Here is a 24,021-nt window from a genome sequence, read left to right as displayed (position 1 = left end):
AGAGCGGCCCGCTTTGCCATCCCTACTAACAACCTAAGAAAAGATATTTTAAAATTTAAAAAGTAAGAACCTAACTTAATCATTTTATAATTTATAAATAAAATTTTAAAAATTTATAATTACGACACCTAAAAAATAAATTTCCAAACTCAATGTATAAGTTCTAGAACTCCCCATTTGTATTTGTATACATTTACATTTGTATTATTAAATGAGAAAGTATAAGGAGTCAATGTATGTATTATACAATATATACAATGAGAGTTAAATTGTAATTAAAATCAAATCATAGTCAATTAATTAATTTTAAATAGTTTCTAATTTTAAATTTGAAACAAATTAGGATTGCAATAAGTTACACCAACCCTCTCTCTATACGGTCTTCTCCTCCCTCTCCCTTTCTCCTCGGTTCTTCCCGCCGAGCGCAGAGGTCACCCTCCACTATTATCTTCCGGTCGTGAGCGTTGTTCTCACTGCACCGCACCATGGCAGATTGGCAACGACTCCAACCAGCACTTTTCTCACCGCCGTAAGCCCGCCGTGCGCAAAGGTCACCTCCTCCACGATTACCTTCTGACCGTGTGAGTTGTTCTCGCTGCACCGCACCATCGCAGCGACTCCAACCAACAACCAAATGTTCATTTCAGTATGTATCTGGATAGTTAATTTTTTTAAACAAAATGGATGGTCATTCTGTGCATATGATACCACTTATTAATTACATGATTATCTTAACGCACAAATGTCGGATGTTCTTGTCTACATATAACTGGATATTCACAATTATTGTATGCGTGGATGGTTGGTTTTTGGGCATGAGGAAGTTCGGTACTATAGTTCGCATCTGCCACAATGATTTAACCAGGTCACGGTCGGATGTCCAATCGCATTTGGTGCAAAGCAGTTCCTTCTCGCGAGGGGTAGGCATGCGGAGACTGGGCTGCAGTCACGGTGGGATGTGCAGTAGCGACGATGCGAAGGAGTTGCGGCCAATAAAGGAGGATGCTCGCGAAAAAGGGTGGGCAATGCGGGTCTGCCAGGCGTGGATGCAGGTTTTAGCGCACACTGCAAGCCAACGTGCGAGTTCTGCGAAGCGAACGGAAGGGGTTGAGGGGGAGGATAACCGTGAGAGCAAAAGGGTTAATGAGAAAAAATTGGAATTAGGGGGATAAATAACGGTTAATTTGTTTTTTTAATTTATATTGGACCAAATAAACAACCCGTTATAACTACTGTATAGATACCTCATTGTGTGCAGAATTCTAAATAAATTTTCCCATTTGTATTTGTATGCATATTTTGGTGACTGAACATAATACAAAGAAAAAAGATCTAAGAGAAAGAGTAGCACTCCTCTCTAATAATAATGTCTAAATTATTAGGGGGCAGTAACCACTCTAGATACACCTGCTTGTTTAAAGCAGCAGTCTTAGCCATTAAATCAGCTGCTCTGTTTGCTGTGCGCTGGATGAGAACTAAAGTAGCTGTCCAATTGTGCTGGAGTATCTCTTTGATTTTGTCAAGCAGATCAGAGTCATTCCTAATCATGCTGGTTGTGCCTCGCGAAACAAGAAGAAACGCATCAAGATTATCAGTTTCACAGATGACCTCTTTGCACTCGCAATCCCAAGCCATAACAAGCCCTCTCCAAATAGCATGAAGCTCACAACAGAGAATACTAGAAAGAGGTATACTGGCAGAACAACCTTTTATCCAAATTCCCATGCTGTCTCTAATAATACATCCAAAGCCAGCTAATTGCTCATTTTCAAAAATGCTTGCATCGCAGTTCACTTTACAAACATTCATTGGAGGTGGTTCCCAGTTATATTTCAAAGAAGAAGGAATAATATGTTTTTGGTTGGTAACAACATTAGAGAAATCTCGAACAGCATGTTTAACCAAGTGAACAATTTTCTCTTTACTCCATGGATCCTCTTGATGGAAGATGTCATTGTTCCTATCCCTCCAAATCCACCAAAAGGCCGCTGCAAAGAGAAACTCATTTTTGTTGAGGTTAGAACAAATCCAAGACATAAAATTCAAACTAGAGTCCTCAACGGTCATTCCCAAATTTAAGTTAATCCAAATCTGACGAGCTTTTTGGCAAGTCCTAAAGCAGTGATTAATATCCTCTTGAGCAAGATAATATCTCTGACAAAAATCAGAAGTAGCAAGACCTCTTTGAAAGCGGTAACTAGCTGTGGAAACTCCGTTGTTGAGGCAAAGCCAGAGCAGACACTTTATCTTCTCCGGTATTCTCAAGCGCCAAAGCCAAAGCCAATTTTCATTATCATTCCAGCCAAATTTCTTCTTCAATAGCCATTCATACCCGCTTTTAGTCGAGTAAGTGAGAGTATTTGAGTTTGTCTAAAACCAACCTGTTTTATCTCCTGCCTGCTTGATAGGATCAAAGAGTATCAAATCAAGTTTAACTTCTTCCAGAATAATTGTGCAAAGAATATCCCACCGCCAATGCCCATGGTGCCAGACATCTTCTAACTTCAAGTAAGAATGAGAAATGTGCACAAAAGGAACCAAAGGAGCTAGCGTTCCACATGGTCGCCAAGCATGATACCAAAAGGATTGAGACATCCTGCCTGTACACCAATCAAAACCATCACGAAGCTTTTCTATTGTCTTATAAATCGCCCGCCAAGTGCTTGAAATATTATTAGAAAAATTGGGTGAAAAGCAAGAACTCCCAGATAAATATTTTGCCAACATAATTCTTACCCAAAGCTTATCTTTATGATGCAGTAATTGCCAAACAAGCTTTCCGAGTAAAGCAAAATTTACACATTGGGTATCTCTAATTCCCAAGCCTCCATATTTTCTTGGAGTGACAACTTTGCTCCACTTGACCAAATTTAAGCAACGCTCCCCCACCTTTCCCTTCCACAAGAATTATCTAAGTACATAATCAATCTTTTGACAAATCGAAGTAGGAAAAAGAGTCACTTGCATCTGATAAATAGGAAGAGAAGAAGCAACATATTTAATTAAGCATAGCCTGCCTGCTCTGTTAAAGAGCCGACCTTTCCAACTAGCCAGCCTATTCTTGATCTTCTCTAAAGAGTCCGAAAAAATAGATCTAACAGCTCAAGGATGATTAAGGTTCACCCCCAAGTATTTGCCTAGGTCACTAGTAAAGGGAATATGAGAAACTCCAGACAACATTTCCTTTCTTCTATTAGAGATATTTCTAGACCAAATAGCTTTAGATTTTTCAATGTTAACCTTCATACCTGAAGCTTTACAGAACAACTCCAAGTTGTGCACAATATTCTGAACTTGACTTTTCTTCGCTTTACAAAAAAGGAGGAGATCATCTGCAAACATCAAATAAGAAACTCTAGGTCCCCCTCTAGAAACAGCCACACCATCCCAAATACCCTCGTCAACTTGTTTGGAAATGAAGCACGCCAATCTCTCCATGCACAAAACAAATAAATAAGAAGAAATTGGATCTCCTTGTCCGAGCCCTCTGCGAGGTTGGAAGCTGTCTAATCTATTTCCATTCCAAAGGATGGAAAGATTTGAGGCCTGAACACAATTCATTACAAGCCGAATAATTTGAGAAGGAAAGCCAAAAGATTCAAGAGTGTGCTCAAGAAAATTCCAATCAACTCTATCATAAGCTTTTTCTAAATCAATCTTAAAAGCCATAGCTCCTTTTCTAGACTTTGTCCGCTTAAGAAAGTGAAGAACTTCTTGGGCGACAATAATATTATCAGGCACAAGACCTGCTGCACCATGCTTCTCCATAATTGGAATTGATTTGGCATTAATTCCAAATTCAAAAGTTGAATTTTGATTTTTTACTGGAATTTGACTACCTTCCACCATTTTCTCGTTGTTATCCACAACGGCAAATTTTTCTCCTTCACCGTGCTTTCTTTCCCAAAGCCATTGTTGTTCTCTTTCGCACATTCTCTTGTTACATGTCCAAAACAGCTACATTTTTCACAAATTAAATTCAAGTGCTCATATTCTATGTCATACATATGACCATCAACTTGAATTCTTTTTATAACTGGAAGTCCCAAGTTAATTTGCACACATGCTCTTGCATACTTTCCCCTCTCTGCAGACTTGGTGGCTAAGTCGATGCGAATCGGTTTGCCTACAGCTAACACAATCATTTTCATGGCTCTATGTTGATAATAGTTAATAGTTAATTCATGGTAGACCCAAAAGTGTTTTCACAAGGTCTGAATGAAGAACTCCAAGGTTTAACCGCAACATAACTACCAGTAATCATCCATGGTCCTCCAAGGAGAACTTTCTCTCTATCCTCCAAGAGATCAAATTTGACTAAGAATAGCCAAAACCGACATCTAGTACCTCATATCCTCCTTTGGTTCTCCAGACGCCTTTAAGCCTGTGCGTGATCGTCGTACAGCTAAAATTGTTTCCAAGAACTTTGATCACGATGGCATCTTTGTAGGGCTCTGCCAATATCTCTTTTACTTCTTCAGTGAACGTCACAATTGGTATCTCCGAATCGCCTTGCTTACCAACTATTATAGCCAACTTATTCCCATCAAGAGAATCAGCAACCTCCAAATCTCTCCTTGCTGAGGCACCAACAACTTTATCTCTGAACGATATCCGCTGACTTTGAGTATTGTTACCGTCTCCTTTAATCTCCTCCTTTTCACCTGATACATGCCCCCCTCCGCTCTCTCCTTTATTGCTTCCACCAGCATAGCCGACTGCCTCGTTATGTGCCACCCTCGAATGCATGCCCCCTCCGCTCTCTCCTTTATTGCTTCCGCCAGTATAGCCGATTGCTTCGTTATGTGCCACCCTCGAAGACTCTCCCACGCTCTTCCCACTCTCCATTTCACGTACTGTACTCCCTCTGGTACTAGAGTTTTCTTTGCATTTGTATTACTAAATTACTAATATTAATATTAATTAATATTACTATTACTATTACTATTTAAAAAAAAAAAAAACCGAAGTGCTACCGAGACCCGCAACCCTCTCCGTCTCCCTCTCCCTCTCCCTCTCCATCGTCCCCTCCTATGTGAAACTGAAGAAAGTTTGAAATGGAAAGAAAAAAACCCTAGCCACCCACAGCAGCCCCCACAGCCTCGCATCGTTGTCATCGCCGAACCCTTCTTTGTAACCGCATCCTTCAGTCTCGTCAATTTCCATTGGAAAGAACCAACTGTGGAGTTGGAAACCCTCACTGGCGACCATCCCAATCCAAACCATGTTGGGTCTCCACAATGCCACGAATGTTGTTGTCCGCCTTCGTCAAAACCTTTCCGTAAGTTCGCAAGGCTCTTCCACGGAATCACATTCACCATCTTATGATTTTTCAAGGGTTTAGGGTTCTTGTGAGTCTACTTCTAAATTTCTCAATTGAAATACGATTTCGCCATTTTTGTGTTGGTGCAGGTTTGGGGCGTGCGTGCACAAAATATAAACATAGGAGGTGGTGTTGGAGGTGAAATCCCTGATCAGAAGCGCCTCCAGTATGCTCTTCAGCATATCCATGGCATTGGGCGTTCCAAGGCTCATCACATTGTCTGCGAGCTCGGTGTCGAAAACAAATACGTTAGAGATCTTAGCAAGAGAGAGCTGTACTCCCTTCGCGAATTGCTTTCCAAGTACTTGATTGGGAATGATTTGGTACCCAATAATCAATGATCTTTGTTATTACTTGTTAGTTATTTAAATGAATTCTTGTTAGTCAGATAGTGTTAACATTTTTTGTTTGGCAACAGAAAAAATGTGTTGAAAGAGATGTGGGGAGGTTAGTGGGCATTCAGTGCTACAGAGGCATCAGGCATGTCGATGGCTTACCCTGTCGAGGCCAGCGAACTCATACCAATGCCCGCACCAGGAAGAGCAGGCCTACTTGGAGGGGAACAAGATGAAGATGAATATTGCTGCTTGTGATCAATCAACAGATGAGTTGTGTTTTAGTCTTTTAGCTCGGCTATGAAAGCTAATTGAATAAGTTCTTGTTTTCATGGCAGTTGATTAGTAATAGTTTATTGTCTTTAAGTTGGTACTGTCAATCATTTGTGCTGATTGCATAGGTGTTTTTTCTCTATTTCCCTATTTGCCTGAAGAACTATGAATCATCTTGAAGTGGAATTTGAGTTCCTACCAATTTGTGAAGGTTCAACTTAGAACTTCTTTTGTGTCTGTGGTTCCGAATATTCCAGTTCATTGATTGAGTGCAATTCTTTTTTTTCATATTCTTCCTATATGCTGGTAATCCAAAGTAATCCTTTTTATTTTTTTACTTTTTGTGTTCTTATATCTTGTGTTGTAGAATTCAACGAAGTTATGGCAATTGAAATTGCTACTGAATACACCCCAATTGAGGTTGGTTAAACATAACCTTGGCTAATAGACTATCAAATGAGGTAGCGGATGGTGCTAATTTTGTTTTTAGGTGTTCTAGATATTGAAGAACTATATTGAGATCCATATATTCTTGAGCTGTATGGTCAGGGTATAATATTTTCTCTAGTGTCAATAAGTGCAGTTATATGATCGATCACATGGAGTAATAGTATGGATCAGTGTGACCATGAAGTAGTAGTGCCATGAAGAGCCATGTATCACCCAAGAAAAAGAATGCACTTTTTAATTTTCACCGTATTTTGTACTTTAAAGTTTAAACCATTTGATAAAACAGAAATGCTTATGCGGACACTCCCCATAGGGGATTCCGATATGAGACAACCGTACAAATGACGAGAGGTGTATATTTCAGTTTTCAATGAGGGTTACACTTCCTCAACTAATGAAATTTTGCATCAGAAATGGAATTTACATGAATTCTGGTTGACCCGAACTAACAAGTTTCCCATCTCTGGAAAAAGGCCTGCATTGAGGAAAGAAATATTTCAAGAAAAAGTTTGAGAAGGGTCTATTTCATCAAATGAACATGAACATACAGTCACATGGCATGTTCAGGTATAAAACAGTGGCTTAATTTAGGTGATAACTGATAAGCAACTTTGACTCTAAAAATTTGAATAATCCTGCATGAATAGACTACATGCAAAATAAAAATAAATAAATAAAAATAAGAAATAAAAATTCTATATATAGCCAGTGCAGAAAAAGGAATGAATAGAAAATTTAAACTTGTAACAGCACTATATTGGACCTAAAAAACCAACTTTTTTCAGTTATATATTTTCCTCTAGGATGAAGTAGATGCAGCAATATAATCCAAAAAGACATAGTCACATGAGCAAGAAATGAAGGATAAGAGTTCTGAAAAATTGATTTTAGCTACAAGTTTTCAGTTGTATTGTCTTTAGCTACAAGTTTTAACCAGGAAAATTGATTTTACAGAATAAGAGTTCTGAAAAAAGTTTACACATTCTTCATCATCTTAAAAATTGTAGGGCTAGCTTGTTACTAGTGATTATACGAATTTTTGGTACATCCTTAACTCAATGACCAATACCAATTTACTAATAGAAAATCATATAGGACAAAAGGAAAATCATGAAAAGGAATTCTGAGTAGTTAAAGAAGGAGGTATCTGGATCTCATTCTCCTGAGTTGTTAGAAAGTTACCTTGTTGACATAATGAATAAACTTGTCAAGCTGTCGGAACCATGTATGTGCATATTGATACTTAAAATCAGTTCCCATCGTCCACATTATATGATTTGTTCGAGTTATGAAAATGAAACAATATGGCGCAATAATTTAAATGAGATCCTGGATAGAGTTGTTAAAGTTCCACTTAGTACAACAATAGTATAATTACACTTCTTGCTCAAGTTTCAAGTTAAAAACATATGTCATTCAAATGGATTGCCATTCTGTGAGGTAAGAAACAGATTTCCAAAGTGCCTGATTTTAATAAAACTATAGGGTGATAACATGATAATAAATATTATTACCCAACATTGAACTAAACAAATAACTAGAATACAATAGGTAATCAGTATGCTCTCTGTAGTGTATAATATATACATCACTAGTCTTTCTGGTGCAAACATTACACTACAAAAATGATATACCGAAAAAGAACTACAATGTGCATCTTTTTTTTTTATTTCTTTGCCATAGATTTAAATCCAAATCCAGACTGATAAATAGTACCTCTCATTTCAAATAATTAGAAATGAGACAAGACACTAATATTTGAGTTCCCAGAGATATATAAATTAGGAGCAAGGAAGGGATAAATAACTAGCAAAGAATGTGACATGAAAAGATCTCCAAATGAGCTGGAAATGGATCCTCTCCAGTGAAAAAAATATTGGAGAGAATAAAATATGATCTTTCACCTTTAATTCTCTAAGTAAGACCAAAATTAAATAAGAGGGAGAAAACAATGAAATATTAGATTAAATATTGGACAACATCGAGTGTTTTTTTTGTCATTGGAGAGGATCCACTCCCCAGATGAGCTATACTAGCAGACAAACTTTATTCTGTTAGAAAGTGAAATGATTCATTGTGGGTGCTAAAGACACCACAGAAAGTTAACGGAGCCATATCATGAAGGGAAAATGAAATACCTATCTCTGTTGGGGAAAATCATTTTTCAAAACCTTAGCATTCCAAATCTCTGTTAGAGCGGTTTGATGACCGGGTTCTCAAAACCTTTTTTTTCTTCACCTTAGCATTCCAAATCTTTATTCCTTTGACGACAGCGCCGTCGCCAATCTCATCTCCACCTCCATCCGCTCCGCCCTAGACTGCCCATCAACTGGCCGTAACTACCTCGCAAACCTCCTCCTCCTCCTGCGTCCGCCACAAGTTGATTTTGTTTCCGAATTTTTCATCCATCGATATCAGATTTAGAATCAGGCAAGTACCAATGATCCCAATCCCTTGTTCTCACATTGGGTCTCGTTCAATTTCTTCGTTAGATCAAGCTTGCTCTCTGCCTTGAAACTGTTCGATGAATTGTCTATGTGACGTTGAAGGACTGAACTTGTTTGGTTTCGTTTCGCAGGGTTGGGTAGTTTTCGCCGAAGATGCCGTCTCTTCAAACAGCACTGCCTCCTGAGCTGGCCAACAATGCCATTAGGGTCACAGACTAAACTTTCTGATGCTTCCTTTTTAGTGGAATCTATGTGCTTGTGTTTGAAATTTGAGACCTTTTTCTTTGCTGATAAAAATATCTTTTTTTTTTTGGTTCAGCTTTACCGTGAATGCCTACGAAGAGCTAAGTATATTGGCCATCGGGTACTTAATCTTCGCGCTTTTAGAAATGATGGGTTTCTTGTGTAGCTATGGTGAATTTTATTGCAGAGGAAGATTAACATTAGTGTCTCAAGTTTGCGATCTATGTTTTCAAAAGACATTTTATTTGATGCTCACTACTATTGTATGTAAAGATTCAACATGTAGGATGACTGCCTGTTGATTCAGTATATAATCTTCGTGGTTATTCAAAGAAGAAAGTAGTATAGTGCTAGATATTATGTGGCTTCTAAACATATGAGATGCTTAACCTTTTTCATTAAGGGAACTCACATCACACAGTATTTACCCATGATGAGAGTAGTTGAGCAAAAGAAAATTATAACATCAACGGTGGATTGCATATTAGTTGGTTGAGTATTATACTTAATACATTCATATAACTGATCCGTCTTGTTAATACTTAATGCGTTAAGTAAATAGGATAATAGGAGTATGTGAAGAAATTTGGCTTATTTGAGTTTGAAGTGCGATTGTACTTTTAAAGGTGTACAATTTTAATTCTGATGAAAGCTTAATGAGCATCACACATGTATGTTTCATCCCTTTTTCTTTTTTTCATTCACATTACCTATGATCATGGTATTCTTGCTTATACTGGTTAACGTCCTTTCACGGCTAGTAGTGTACTCCCTCCAGATTTGTGCTAGATATCTAATATGCATGTTAGAAAGATAAGATGTATGAAACTGATTACATTGTGTATTTGCATGCAATTGCAGCAACATAACACACAGCTTCTTGTTGATATGGTGAGACAACAGTTTAAGCAAAACATGCACGAGACAGATCCTGAAAAGATTCAGCAGTTAAAGGATAAGTAAGGATGTGCTTTAATATAGTGTATCCATGTTGACTGTTGAGCAAGTATTCTAGATTCCTCGCTTTTTTCTTCTTTAATTCCAGCAGATAATACACGGTTGATATCAACATGAACATGAATGTGGGAGTTATTGCTGATATGCATACCACCAGTGATTCTGGGCGCAAAATGATATATTATTTCCCTTGGTTTTGCAGTGCAGCAAGGGGACTTATCAACCACATACTATATGAGTCAGAGCAACTGTCTGGTCGTAAATTTAGCAAGAGTCCTAAAGCAGTTTAGTTGGCTCTGTTCTTGATGATTCAACCCCTTCATCAATGCAAGGTTTGGGGATCATCCATTGGCCGAACCTTCCAAAGGGCTGGAGAGATTGTTATACTCGTGAAAAAAAAAATAAAATTGTAGAAAATAGCATGGTGGCTTTTCCTCTTTTACTAGTGCTATTCATGTCAAGAGTTCTAAAGTTTCTTAAAATTACATTTTACGTTCTGTCAAATGACCTTGTCTATTATACATTAAAAGATTCCCAAGGTGAAGTCTCCTTCAAGATATCTTGGCATTATGTTCCAATGTATGACATTGTTATTTCTGGATTTCTAATAGTTTAGGTGGTTAATTGATACTGGTCCTTATGGTTTAGATTTTAGAATGTTTTGTTGCATTCGTACTTTTTTTTTTTCATGTGAAACCAAGCATGGGGTATTGGGATTTTATTTTTTTTGGTCAAATAAATTGGAGAACCTCCAATTCTAGGCATTACAAACTCACTCACACCACACGCACACATACAATACTTAAGGATTCCATCTACTACTTAGCCTAGCCAAGTCTTGAACCGAGGTGCACTTATTACAAGGCATACATGATTGACTACTAGACCAAAGCCTTGCGTGCGGGTATTGGCTTATTGGGACTTGAGTGGCATTAGTTTGTGAAATAACGAAGGTTGTCTCAGCAGTCAGCCCATGCCTAAGTAACTATTTTAAGGCTTTGTTTGGATATAAGAAAGAAAATAAAAGGAAAGAAAATGAGAGTTGAGAAAATAGAAGAAAATGTAGAGTTATTTGTGTGTTAGTTAGATGAAGAGAAAATGGATAGAAAGAAAATTTTCTTTTATTTGGATAAAAAAAAAGTGAGAAGAAAGAAAAATCATAATGATATAAAATTATATTAATACTTTTATAATAAAATAAAGTATAAATATTTTTATTTGTTTATACTTTATTGTATTTTATAATTATTGCAAAATATTATAATTTTATATATTTGATTTAAATTATTTATCTAATACATATATAATGTTTAAATGTGAATCTCTATTATAATAATATATTAAAACTATTAAAACTAAATTTATATTGATAATTATTAATAATAATAGAATAGTGTGTAATATTATAAATACACAAAAGATAATATTTTCTTTGTTTTCTTGCTTATAATGGATGAAAAAAATTTTTTGGTGAGATTCATACCAAAATTTTTTTTCTTTTTTATTTTCTTTAGCATCCAAACAAAGGAAAATGAATCTATTTTTTTTCTTTCCTCTTATTTTTTCTTAAACCAAACATAATGTAAAAGAACAAGACTGAAGGACTAACAAAAAAAGACACTAACCATTCTTGCCTTACCATTGAAAAAACCCATAAAAAAAAGGGGAAAGACAAGAAAGAATGATTTTTACAATATCCCAACTAAATAATCTGAAACAACAATTGGCTTTGCCAAGAATGAGATGTTTACAGGGAACAAGGATCTTGCCACCTTTCCAGGCAATCCTTGCAATTGAATGTGTTATGTAGCATTCAACCAGCGTTACTCAGATCGGAGTCCCTTGCTTCAAGCCGGACTAAATAATGTGTTATGTAGCATTCAAACACCTTGAGGGCTGTGATTTCCTCTTAATTCTCTTATCTGGCAAGCTCGAACTTCTCTGAAAATTTGCCAACTCTCCAGTTGGTGGAGTGGAGCTCCTTGTCTTTGGGCTGCAAATGCACCTTATCTCACCCCGGTTTCGAGTAATTAGACCATCTAGAATCTCTCCATCATCTGTGAAGGAAGCTGTCTTGCCCAAGTCTCCCTCCTGCAGAATCCGAGCAAGCATTGAATACATGAGGTTATGTCACGGATTGGCCAAAAGCAACAACAAAGCCATTTCACACATATTGCTATGCAATTTTCGCCATTTCGATGCAAGAATCGTCGACTCTTTCAACTCTTTTAACCCCTGCCAAAACAATAAAATGAAGATCTATTGAATCCATCTTAGGGTAGGGAATTTTCAAACCACATGGCAGAACTTAAGAATCCAATGGCCAAGAACTTTTTATCAACTTCAATATGTCCAGAATTGAAGATTATTCATGCCATTCGTGAGACAGCAAGGGTAACTAACAAAAGACAACAATTCTGCATACTCGAGAAGGTTCCTGGTGAACTAGAGGGCTTTTGTATCTGCTGGTAAGCTTCTTGCATGCTTTCATATAGTTGTCCCAAGCTTGACTTCTTTGTTATACAACTTTGAGCCGTTGCGACAAGCTGGTTTCTATAAGTATCTGACAATCACCAAAATGATTATCATGACAAAGTAACAAACATGACGAAACGATATCAAGAAAACATTATATATTCTGCTTCTGATTTTGCTTTATCATTTTACTCCTAATCATGGTGAAGCTAAAGCTCTACGAAACAAGAAAACTGGAAAGCTGCATATCTACCTGGTGCTTTAGTGTAGCTAAGCTTTTGGTATGCATTGGAGATTGTGGAATCACACCATTTGATTGGGGAATTCCAATTAGACCACATAATATAACCTGTCATACATTAAAGAACTTCAAATGGAATCTAAATGAATCTGACTGCAAGGCGAAAGCGAAGAGCTTTAGGATAAATAGCAAAGAACTGAATGAATTTAAATACATGTAAGAGATGAAAAGAGCAAGGAGGATAATGTACCATGAATCCCAAAAGAAGTAAATCATAATGGAAAGAAAGTGGCTTTCTTAGATTGAATTCTTTCTGCTGAGCAAGATGAGATGCCACACTATGATCAAATAATAAAGCACAGCAATCATTGTTGCAGGAATAAATGCTCCAATGATATACATAATTGCCACATCCAGCATATCCTGTAGGTGATTTTTTGTGAGCAAATTTATATAGACATGTTAGGTAAATTTCTATGAACTGAGTTAAGTGTAGAAACTCTTTTAAGCTAACATCTAATTAGACAAAAGCAGTTAATTTCGACACCAAATGCTATCTAAAACAGACAACACGTAATTAGATGTCAATGCAAAACTCTAAAAGGGGCAGTCTAATGCATAAGCATCTCGCATAACTTGATAAATGCATTAGTGGCTAACTGAACCACATATTGTAGCAGCAAAAAAACTGGGATTTTCAAGTAATCATGCCTTTATGACAGTCCAGTCCTCATATGGGACACCATAATCTGCTATAAAGCTCCTTAACCATCCTGCAATTAGAGGGAAAATAAATCTTATAAGAACTATTGAAACATGATTAAAGAATATCCTAATTGAAGTGCTTACTATTTCTTGCAACTTTCTGTCAACAATCCACAAATTGAATATACAGAAAAGAAAATCGATACCTGAACCATACGGCCAAGACCTTGCTTTTCGGCTTCTCAATGCTGTAAGCAGTAGGCCAAAGGACAGAACCAAAGCAAACATGCCATTTCCAGATCTCCATGAGGGTTGAAACTCAGCTGATGCTGGATTTGCTCTTTCAGGTACATTAAACTCATTTATGAGTCCCTATTAAGCCAAATTAGACAGCATCTTGAATCAATTGCCATCCAAATACATATGTATCACATAGCATGTTATTTTCCATTACTATACTAAACAAGTACATAATCATTAGACCTCAAAAATTTTATTTGAGATACTGAGAAAGCAGAAAAGTTATGCCTCTTACCCTAATAGCCTCTTGCATGAAGAGCATTGCGATAAGAAGGCCGAACAGTTCCCCGGCTATGCGCGTAAACCTATTGATGATGGAGCAAGCTCCCAAGATAGCCAACAGGAACAAGAAAACTGCTGTCCACAAGCATACCCTGCACATACAATGAATTCACCAGGCAAATAAGCTTAAGAGTGTTTGCGGGAAAAGTTAAAACAAAGAGCATAAATGATTAAGGAGAACCTGAAAAGTTACAGCTCAAATCTTCTACATGATTGAAAAAGCCGAAAACTTATTTTTTCGTGCAAAAGAAGCTGAAAGATTTTTCTTTTCCTAGCTCAATATTTTTTGAAGAAAGAAAATCATCCAAACATGTGAAAACAAACTTCTTTTAGCTAAAGAAAGTGATTTTATGACAAAATGAGTTAAACAAACACTTTTGAATCACAAAGTAAGAAGTCTATACCATCCACTCCACTGCATTAATCTTTCTTAATTAATCCATTCAGCTATCATTAAACAAGACTCCACACTTGGATCAAATCCAACAAACATATGAGATCAGTAAGAAAACCAATAGAAACGTAACTAGGACTTTCATGTACCTGTATCTCTTTCCAGTTGTTCTCCAAATGAAATATCTGGAATTGCTGAAGCAAAAAATATGTATGTAGTACCAAGTTAACATTCCATTTTTGTCCCAGAAAAAATATCAAAGTATAATAAAATAAAATAAAAGCGAGAGTCTTTATACTACAAGAAAGAAGCACCTGAAACCAGCATTGAGACCACCAATCCAATCTTGCTTGTAACCCATGAATCTTCCTTGAAGATCATTCTTTATTCCACGAAATGGAACAAATGTCTCTTCCATGGCTTAATAATAACCAAAGAAGCTAAATTTCCTTTGATGCTTTAACAGTTTAACAAGAACAAATTATGGGGTCATTCAACATAACCAAAATGAAAACTGCGTTACCTCATCAAGTGCAATGAGATTAACACTGAACAATGAGTGGACAAGTAGAACACCAAACATTTCAACAGGAAAATGAACGCAGCAACAGAAAAGAAGAAAAAGAGAGAAACTTTGAGACAGAGACAAAGAGTTTGAGGGGGAAACTTCAAATATTAGTAAAGTATAGTATTGTGATTTAGATAACATGATTCAGTTAAATTTATTAATTATTATTATTTTATAATATTATCATTAATTTGTCACTTTATTTTTATTTTTATTGATGTTATTAATATTTAATTTTATTAATAATTTAATAATATTAGTAATTTATTATTACTGATTTAATTATTACTAGTGAAAGGACCCGTGCTACGCACGGAAAAAGTTACATACAAAAACTAAATAATTTTAAACCAAACATATGGAAGGAATTACATGAAATCAATTTAAAAACATTTAACATAGCTTGAAACACAACAGTATCACATAAAAAATGTAAAACTACTTGAAATGACATCAAAAAATATTGTTAAAAATTTCCCTGAATACTACATTTATTGTACTACCCTTAGGCATGGTACCATTATTCTGAATCAGCACTCCAAGGCATTTCTTTGATTTTACTCGAGATAGTGCAACATACAGTTGTCCATGTGTAAAAACGGGTTTCAATAAAAATAGCCCAACAATACCTAAAGTCTGTCCCTGCGCCTTATTTATAGTCATTGCAAATGAAACAATCAAAGAAAATTGCCTCCTTCTGAACCTAAAAGGGAGTGTGTCATTATTTGGTATCATGTCCATGCGTGGAATGAGCACAACTCGACCTGTTTGGTCCCCCGTCAATATAATGCACTCAATTACATGATTACCTAAACGACGAACCTGTATTCTCGTGCCATTGCACAACCCATTAGACTGATCAATGTTCCGAAGCAACATAACTGGTACACCTTCCTTCAAGCATATTTGGTGTGGAGGTAATCCTGAACAATTAATCGCATTCAAAACATCAGGTGAAAATGTGTCTAACTCAGACTCCATATTACCTTCTTCAACACATAGAGAATCAGAACTAAGATAATCTTTCTGTTCTCCAGGTAGTTGGTGCGGTATTTTACAACCCACACTACTAATCGGCAAGTGCACCGGGTCGTATCAAGTAATACCTTACGTGAGTAAGGGTCGATCCCACGAGGATTGATGGATTAAGCAACAGTTATTGAGTGATAAGCTTAGTTAGGCAAGCAGAAATTGGTTTTGAGATGTTTAAAAGGTTTAAGTTGAAAATATCATAAGGCAGGTACGCAAGTAATTAAGTTAAAAATAAAATATGGGAAACAGTTAAGGCTTCAGAGTTATCTATTTTTCCGGATTAACTTTTCTTACTAACTATTTTAATTATGTAGGATTTAATTTATGACAATCTATATGTGACTATTCCCTAATTCCTTAGACCTTCCTAGTCTCCTCTAAAATTCATTAACTGCCAATTCCTTGGTCAATTAATTCCAATTAAAGGGTGATCAAATTCCAGTTTGCATGCCACAAAAACTCTGATTACCCAAAGAATAAAAGGATTATATGTCACGTATCCCGTTAAATCCAGATAATTAGAATTTAGGAGAATATGTTTTCAAGCTGTTGTTCAAGTATAGAGCTTTTCCAAGTTATACAAGAACTCAAATAGAAAGAGGGTCATACTTCCGTTCCACCCAAATTCATAAGATAAAGAACGAAAACAATTCTTAAATATAAATTCAAAACATAAATTAAAATAGAAAAAGTAATAAAATCAATCCATACAAATACACAGAGCTCCTAACCTTAACAGTGGAGGATTAGTTGCTCATGGAATGTAGAATGTAAATTTGTATAGAATTCCCTAATGGAATCCTTCTAATGTCATATCATATCCCTAATAGAAGAGAAGTCTCCCTTTTTATAACTAATCCTAATTAATTTAAAATCTAATTATAAAAATAATATCTTTTTCTAAAAGATAAGATTTGAATTTAAATTCGAATTAATTAACAGATTTTCAGTTGATGGGTGGGGACCACTTGATTTGTCCATTCTGCAGCTTTTAATCTGCGTTTTCTGGGCTGGAAAGTGGGTTAAAACAGCCCAGAATTTGTCTCCAGCATCATTTGTATTTTTGCAGATCGTGCATGTGACGCGTCCGCGTCGTCCACGCGTTCGCGTCATTTGTGCATATTCCAGTCCACGCATTCGCGTCAGGCACGCGATCGCGTCATTGCGATTTCTCAATTCCACGCGGTCGCGTGAGCCATGCGTCCGCGTCGGTCTTCGCTGGTCATCTCTTTGCCTTCTTCTTTTTCTCTGCAGAAACTTCATCAAATCCCTCCGAATGCTACCTAAAATAAATAAAATTGCACAAAACTCAAAATAGCATCCATAGTGGCTAAAATATATTTAATTCTTAATTAAAACTCAACAAATTAGATGCAAATTCACTAGGAAAAGATAGACAAGATGCTCACGCATCACAACACCAAACTTAAACTGTTGCTTGTCCTCAAGCAACCAAAACTAATATAAGCTTATGATGTGAATTTGCATGAGAATGAGAGTTCGATTAAGCTCATGTCTCTTTTTATAGTGGGGTTTATAACTGTAATCCTTAATAGGTTTGGCATCTCACTCTTCTTTGGATCAAGAATGTTATTGTCATTCAGAATTAGAATCCGGATGATATTATGAATTCTCTGATCTTTACATTTCAGTTTAATCCTTGAATACAGCAACATTTACTTTAATTTATTTTTCTTTGGTGCTTTGCACCTTGAGCCTAGCCGTGACTTTAAATGTTTTGTCTCAAGCTTTACTTGACACAGAAACACCACAAGCACTTAACTGGAGAACTCTTTGAGTTCTGATTTTTCTTTCAATTACTCCCAGACAGTGGTGCTCAAAGCCTTTGGCATACTCTGTTAAACGCACTTGGTCTCGACTCTAAGTGTTCTGTCTCAAGGATTACTTGACACAGTCACACCACAAGCATATGACTAGGGAAACAACTCTTTAAACTTTTAATCATGTCCGACCTCCCTAGTAATTGATGCTCAGAGCCTTGGACATTGCTTTTATTTTATTTTATTTGTATTTTTTCACTGTTTCTTTTACTTCAAGGATTAAATTTTTATTTATTTCAGAGAAGGCATAATAATTCTCTAAATTCCTGTTCCTTATACATCAACATCCCTTGATTCAAATTCAAATATACAATGTTCATATCATGTATTCAAAAATCATGAAAATACCACCACATTTAAGTAAATAAGACTATTCTTAAAATTAAACTCAATTTCTCATGCAATACATCACTTCTTTTTCTTTTCTTTTTAGATTCAAGTTCAGTGAGTGGTACATGAAACATCTTTTCAGCATTAAAGCAAAAAGAAAACTAATCCTATGATTCTAACTAATAAAAGATCATGCAACAAACAAAACAAAATAGCAGAAAATCGGAACATAACATAGAAAAAGAAGAGAGGAATAAAAATATGAAAGGAACTCAACCACCTTAGTTATCCTAGCGGTCGCTTTATTCTTCAGGTTGTGCTCCTCCGTGAAGATGATTCGCCTCCCTTTTGGTGCCAGAAAACCAATAAGCGCAGTGTCCAACAACACCAAACTTAAAGGTTTGCTTGTCCTCAAGCAAATAAGAACTGAAAATAGAAAGAGATAAATATTATGAGGAAAGAAGAAAAAAAGGATAAAAGAATAAGAGAGAAATAGGATTGGGAGAGAGAGAGAAAGAAAACTGGGCGGAGAACTTAGTGTGGCGCGAGCGACGCGAACGCGTGCAGCACGCGTTCGCGTGATTGCGTTTTAGTTAGTTGACGCGGTCGCGTCGGTCACGCGGTCGCGTGACCCATGTTATGCTTCGGGCGCGAGTGCAGCCTCGCGCCTGCACAACTCTCTGTTCAAATTTAAATATTTGCCAAATTTGGGGTGACGCGATCGCGTGGGGCATGCGATCGTGTGAGTGGCTTCAGAAGGGAATGACGCGGACGCGTCGGCGACGCGTTCGCGTGATAGGGATTATGCGTCTAGCACCAAGCCAGCATCACTCCAGCACAATATTTGGTTGTGCACCCTTTTTACGTCGAAAATCAGGGCACGCGGCCGCGTGGGTCACGCGGTCGCGTGGGTCACGCGGTCGCGTAGGAGGCTAATATTCCCACATGACGCGGACGCGTCGACGATGCGGTCGCGTGGGGTGATTTGTGCCACTAGCACGCCTCCAGCCACGCTCCAGCGTGACTCTCTGTTCGTTTTTATTTTCTCACCTCTCCTTGCAACGCGGACGCGTCGCTGATGCAATCGCATCGCGTGGCAAATTTTTTTTAATTTAATTTTATTTTTTTTAGCTTGAGGTGTTCGGTTCCTGAGATAAAATAGCTACATGATCAGAAAATTAGTAAGAACTCAATAAAAATAAAATAAATGCGAAAACTACTACTACGAAAAACAATTAAGAATGAAAAGAAACGATTATACCACGGTGGGTTGTCTCCCACCAAGCACTTTTAGTTAAAGTCCTTAAGTTGGACATGTGGTGAGCTCCTTGTCATGGTGGCTTGTGCTTGTACTGATCTAGGAATCCCCACCAATGTTTGTAATTCCAATGGCTACCGGGATCCCAAACCAGGCGTATAACGCCTTTGAGCGAATTGAAGTAAGTGACAAGGCCCCAAGAGAGTTGATTGTGGGAATGAATTCCAGGGTCCCAAATCTTGCTTTTACATCCGTCTTCTTGTGGATCACCATTATTTCCACCTGGTGGCAAGCAATCTGAATCCTCACAGAGACATCCAAACAACCTTCTAGACCCAGTCAAGTGAGTTCTACACCAATCCTTGCACTTTGATTTGGAGTATGCAACTATATTAAACCTTGCTTGATAACTCTTACCTTTAACCATCTTCCTCTTACTCTTAATGCCACAAAGAGCTCTAAGTTGACCATCCGTTTCCAGTAGCCCATATTCAAGTGGGAAGGTAAGGATTAAGGATAAAAATTTTACCCACTTAAATGTTGTATTGGATGGTGATGGCTTTGGAAGAGGTCTTGCAAGCTCCACTCCCTTGTGTTCTTCTTTGAATTCTTCTACCTCTTTGCAAGCTTCCTCAATTTCAACCTCTTCCTCTTGGTAGCTTTCTTCTAATGCAATCTCTTCTTCATTATTTACCAAGGGCATTGGAGGTTGTGCATCTTCCTCTTCTTCTAATTGCTTGCTCATTTGGCTCATTTGCACTTCCAAGTTTCTTATTAAGGCTCTGGTTTCCTGCATACAACTTTTCAAGATTGCTTCCAAATCATTATTCTGTTGGGACTGAGAAGACTGAAACTGGTGGTTATTAGAATTATTCTGTTGAAAAACACCCTGAGAACTATGATTAAAATTTTGTGGCCTCTGAGGTTGCTCTCCCCACTCAAAATTTGGGTGTTGGGTGTTGATATTTGGGACTTGCATGCCAATCATCTGTTGAGTAAGTAGACTTAATTGCTGAGTCATAAGCTTGTTCTGGGTAAGAATAGCATTAAGAGTTTCTACTTCCATAACACTCTTCTTCTGAGAAGTCTCAATATTTGATGGTGGCTCTTGACATGGGTAGAAAGATGATGGTTCTTGATAGTTGGAACATGGAGCACTGAAGTTTCTTTAGTTTTGGCTTTGCCAACCAAAATTTTGATAGTTCCTCCATCCACCATAGTATGAATCACTACTTGGATGTAGGTAGTAACCCATGTGATCTCTTTCCATTATTTTTTCTTAGCACAAAACACCAAAAAGGATTAAACGCACCATGTAGTAAACAGGAAAGCAAAGAAGACAAAACAGAAATATATATATATATATATAGAGAGAGAGAGAGAGAGAGAGAGAGAGAGAGAGAAATTACTACGGGGACACCAAACTTAATTTCAAAAATTAAGAAAAATATTGGTGCTAAAAAAATTATTATTATTTTTTCGAAATTAATTTTTTTATTATTATTTTTAAATAATAAAAGAAAAAATAGAAAAAATTTAAAGAAAACGAAACAGGGGAGGGGGATTGCTAACGTGAAACAAGAAGAAAAAACAATTTTTTTTAAAGAAAGGAAAAAAAATTAAAAGGGAGTGAAATAAAAAAAGAAACAGGAAACGAAAGAGAAAAAAAACGGAAGAAAGGAATTTTTTTTGAAAAATAATAAAACAATTTTTTTTAATTAAAATTAAAACGCCTAATCTAAACAATCAAACAACTAATAGTTGTTAATCACTATCAATCCCCGGCAACGGCGCCAAAAACTTGGTGCAGTATTTTACAACCCACACTACTAACCGGCAAGTGCACCGGGTCGTATCAAGTAATACCTTACGTGAGTAAGGGTCGATTCCACGAGGATTGATGGATTAAGCAATAGTTATTGAGTGATAAGCTTAGTTAGGCAAGCAGAAATTGGTTTTGAGATGTTCAAAAGGTTTAAGTTGAAAATATCATAAGGCAGGTACGCAAGTAATTAAGTTAAAAATAAAATATGGGAAAACAGTTAAGGCTGCAGAGTTATCTATTTTTCTGGATTAACTTTTCTTACTAACTATTTTAATTATGTAGGATTTAATTTATGGCAAACTATATGTGACTAGACCCTAATTCCTTAGACCTTCCTAGTCTCCTCTAAAATTCATTAACTGTCAATTCCTTGGTCAATTAATTCCAATTAAAGGGTACATGATCAAATTCCAGTTTGCATGCCACAAAAACTCTAATTAACCAAAGAATAAAAGGATTATATGTCACGTATCCCGTTAAATCCAGATAATTAGAATTGAGGAGAATATGTTTTCAAGCTGTTGTTCAAGTATAGAGATTTTCCAAGTTATACAAGAACTCAAATAGAAAGAGGGTCATACTTCCGTTCCACCCAAATTCATAAGATAAAGAACGAAAACAATTCTTAAATATAAATCCAAAACATAAATTAAAATAGAAAAAGTAATAAAATCAATCCATACAAATAGACAGAGCTCCTAACCTTAACAGTGGAGGATTAGTTGCTCATGGAATATAGAATGTAAATTTGTATAGAATTCCCTAATGGAATCCTTCTAATGTCATATCATATCCCTAATAGAAGAGAAATCTCCCCTTTTTATAACTAATCCTAATTAATTTAAAATCTAATTATAAAAATAATATCTTTTCCTAAAAGATAAGATTTGAATTTAAATTCGAATTAATTAACAGATTTTCAGTTGATGGGTGTGGACCACTTGATTTGTCCATTCTGCAGCTTTTAATCTGTGTTTTCTGGGCTGGAAAGTGGGTTAAAACAGCCCAGAATTTGCCTCCAGCGTCATTTCTATTTTTGCAGATCGTGCATGTGACGCATCCGCGTTGTCCACGCGTTCGCGTCATTTGTGCATATTCTAGTCCACGCGTTCGCGTCAGGCACGCGATCGCGTCATTGCGATTTCTCCATTCCGTGCGGTCGCGTGAGCCATGCGTCCACGTCGGTCTTCGCTGGTCATCTCTTTGCCTTCTTCTTTTTCTCTACAGAAACTTCATCAAATCCCTTCGAATGCTACCTAAAATAAATAAAATTGCACAAAACTCAAAATAGCATCCATAGTGGCTAAAATGTATTTAATTCTTAATTAAACTCAACAAATTAGATGAAAATTCACTAGGAAAAGATAGACAAGATGCTCACGCATCAGTAGTCGACTCATAATACTGTTGTTCACCTCATTCACAACTTCTAATGTGGGAGCAAGAATCGAACGTTCCTTGAAGTAATTAGTGTGGCTCAAGTTAGAAACAATATTTGGATAGACAAAATGTACCAACTCTCCAAAACCAACTTCAGTATCATTTATGAGCATGTCATCTGGAATCAAAACTTCTGACTCACCATCTGTAGAATCATCGGCGAATCCATCACCAATCTGGATAAGCCACTTGGCAAATTTGTTAACTTCACTATTGTATTCGGAAATATCAGAAGATGCTAAACACATATTCCTTGTTAAATTCAAGACTGAGCAGTGATCCCAGAGGTAAGATGAATTAATGGAAGCTTGAACAATATCTTGACGTGATCCCATCGGTATGATTGGAAGAATCTGTCGAAAGTCACCACCTAGTACAACAACCTTACCAGCAAAAGCCATGTTCGGCTTGTAAGATCGTTCATATCTTAGGATATCCTTCAGTGACTTGTCCAATGCCTCATAACAGTGTTTGTTCAACATTGGAGCTTCGTCCCATGTAATCAAACTGGCTCTGGAAACCAACTTAGCAAGAGATGAACCTTGTTTAAGGTTGCAAACTGAATCCTCATTAATGTTTAGAGGTATCTTAAATTTTGAATGAGCAGTGCGTCCATTGGGGAGAAATAGTGAAGCAATACCACTTGATGCAACATTTAGAACAATCTTTCCCTCACACCTTAATGAAGCAGAAAGCGTACGCCAAAGGAATGTCTTGCCAGTACCACCATACCCATAAACAAAGTAAAATCTGCCACAATCCATGTTCACAGCATCAAGTATTATATGATATGCATAGCTCTGTTCATTATTCATAGATTGCAAAGCATCATTCAACTCTTGACGGAGTAAAATTCTATCAAATTCAACTCATCCATTATCAACCGATCCTCAATACCATCAATTGCTTGCATATCGGGATAAGGCAATATAGAAAATTCTTTCAAAGATCTACCATTAGCTTGTAATCCTTCCTCAAGTTTCATCAATGTTAAGTTCAAAATTTGATCATCAGCTAATACTAAATCTATAAAATTTATAACAAAATGGTAATCACCGAAGAAGAAAACCAAGAAAAGTTAACACAACTGCATAATTATATGAGATAGTGATAAATAATAGTATAAAAAAAACACGAACCATCAGAATGGTGAATCCTTCTCTACAAGTATAGTATGTCTTCGGATAATTACTGATAGCATGATTTCCAAACTACTTCAGGGCGAGATATGTCATTAGATATAAGAAGAACAACAAAGAGATCACAAACATACGAACCAAATGCCCATGAACTTGCTTCCAA

General features: G+C 36.6%; 3 protein-coding genes and 1 pseudogene across 3 annotated transcripts; 2 read left to right on the top strand and 2 right to left on the bottom strand.

The window, feature by feature from the left end:
* The first annotated feature begins 4,962 nt into the window (after positions 1–4,962).
* LOC130948077 (small ribosomal subunit protein S13, mitochondrial-like) lies at positions 4,963–6,219 on the top strand. The gene is made up of 3 exons (XM_057876782.1): positions 4,963–5,281; positions 5,413–5,646; positions 5,742–6,219. Exons 1-3 carry the CDS (start codon positions 5,225–5,227, stop codon positions 5,892–5,894), a joined length of 444 nt encoding a protein of 147 aa, XP_057732765.1. The 5' UTR covers positions 4,963–5,224; the 3' UTR covers positions 5,895–6,219.
* A 2,178-nt stretch (positions 6,220–8,397) lies between these two features.
* Positions 8,398–10,660, top strand: LOC130948070 (uncharacterized). The gene is made up of 5 exons (XM_057876774.1): positions 8,398–8,811; positions 8,960–9,035; positions 9,148–9,192; positions 9,933–10,030; positions 10,231–10,660. The coding sequence occupies exons 2-5, from the start codon at positions 8,982–8,984 to the stop codon at positions 10,316–10,318; spliced, it is 285 nt and encodes a 94-aa protein (XP_057732757.1). The 5' UTR covers positions 8,398–8,811; positions 8,960–8,981; the 3' UTR covers positions 10,319–10,660.
* A 1,696-nt stretch (positions 10,661–12,356) lies between these two features.
* On the bottom strand, positions 12,357–14,843 carry LOC130949393 (boron transporter 1-like; annotated as a pseudogene).
* A 603-nt stretch (positions 14,844–15,446) lies between these two features.
* Positions 15,447–23,483, bottom strand: LOC130949391 (uncharacterized). The gene is made up of 2 exons (XM_057878127.1): positions 22,661–23,483; positions 15,447–15,916 (listed from the first exon to the last, which is right to left on the bottom strand). The coding sequence occupies exons 1-2, from the start codon at positions 23,481–23,483 to the stop codon at positions 15,447–15,449; spliced, it is 1,293 nt and encodes a 430-aa protein (XP_057734110.1).
* Positions 23,484–24,021: the final 538 nt, after the last annotated feature.

This window comes from Arachis stenosperma, chromosome 9 (genome assembly GCF_014773155.1).
Source record: "Arachis stenosperma cultivar V10309 chromosome 9, arast.V10309.gnm1.PFL2, whole genome shotgun sequence".
Taxonomy (NCBI): domain Eukaryota; kingdom Viridiplantae; phylum Streptophyta; class Magnoliopsida; order Fabales; family Fabaceae; genus Arachis; species Arachis stenosperma.
This window is presented reverse-complemented; position numbering and strand designations above follow the sequence as displayed.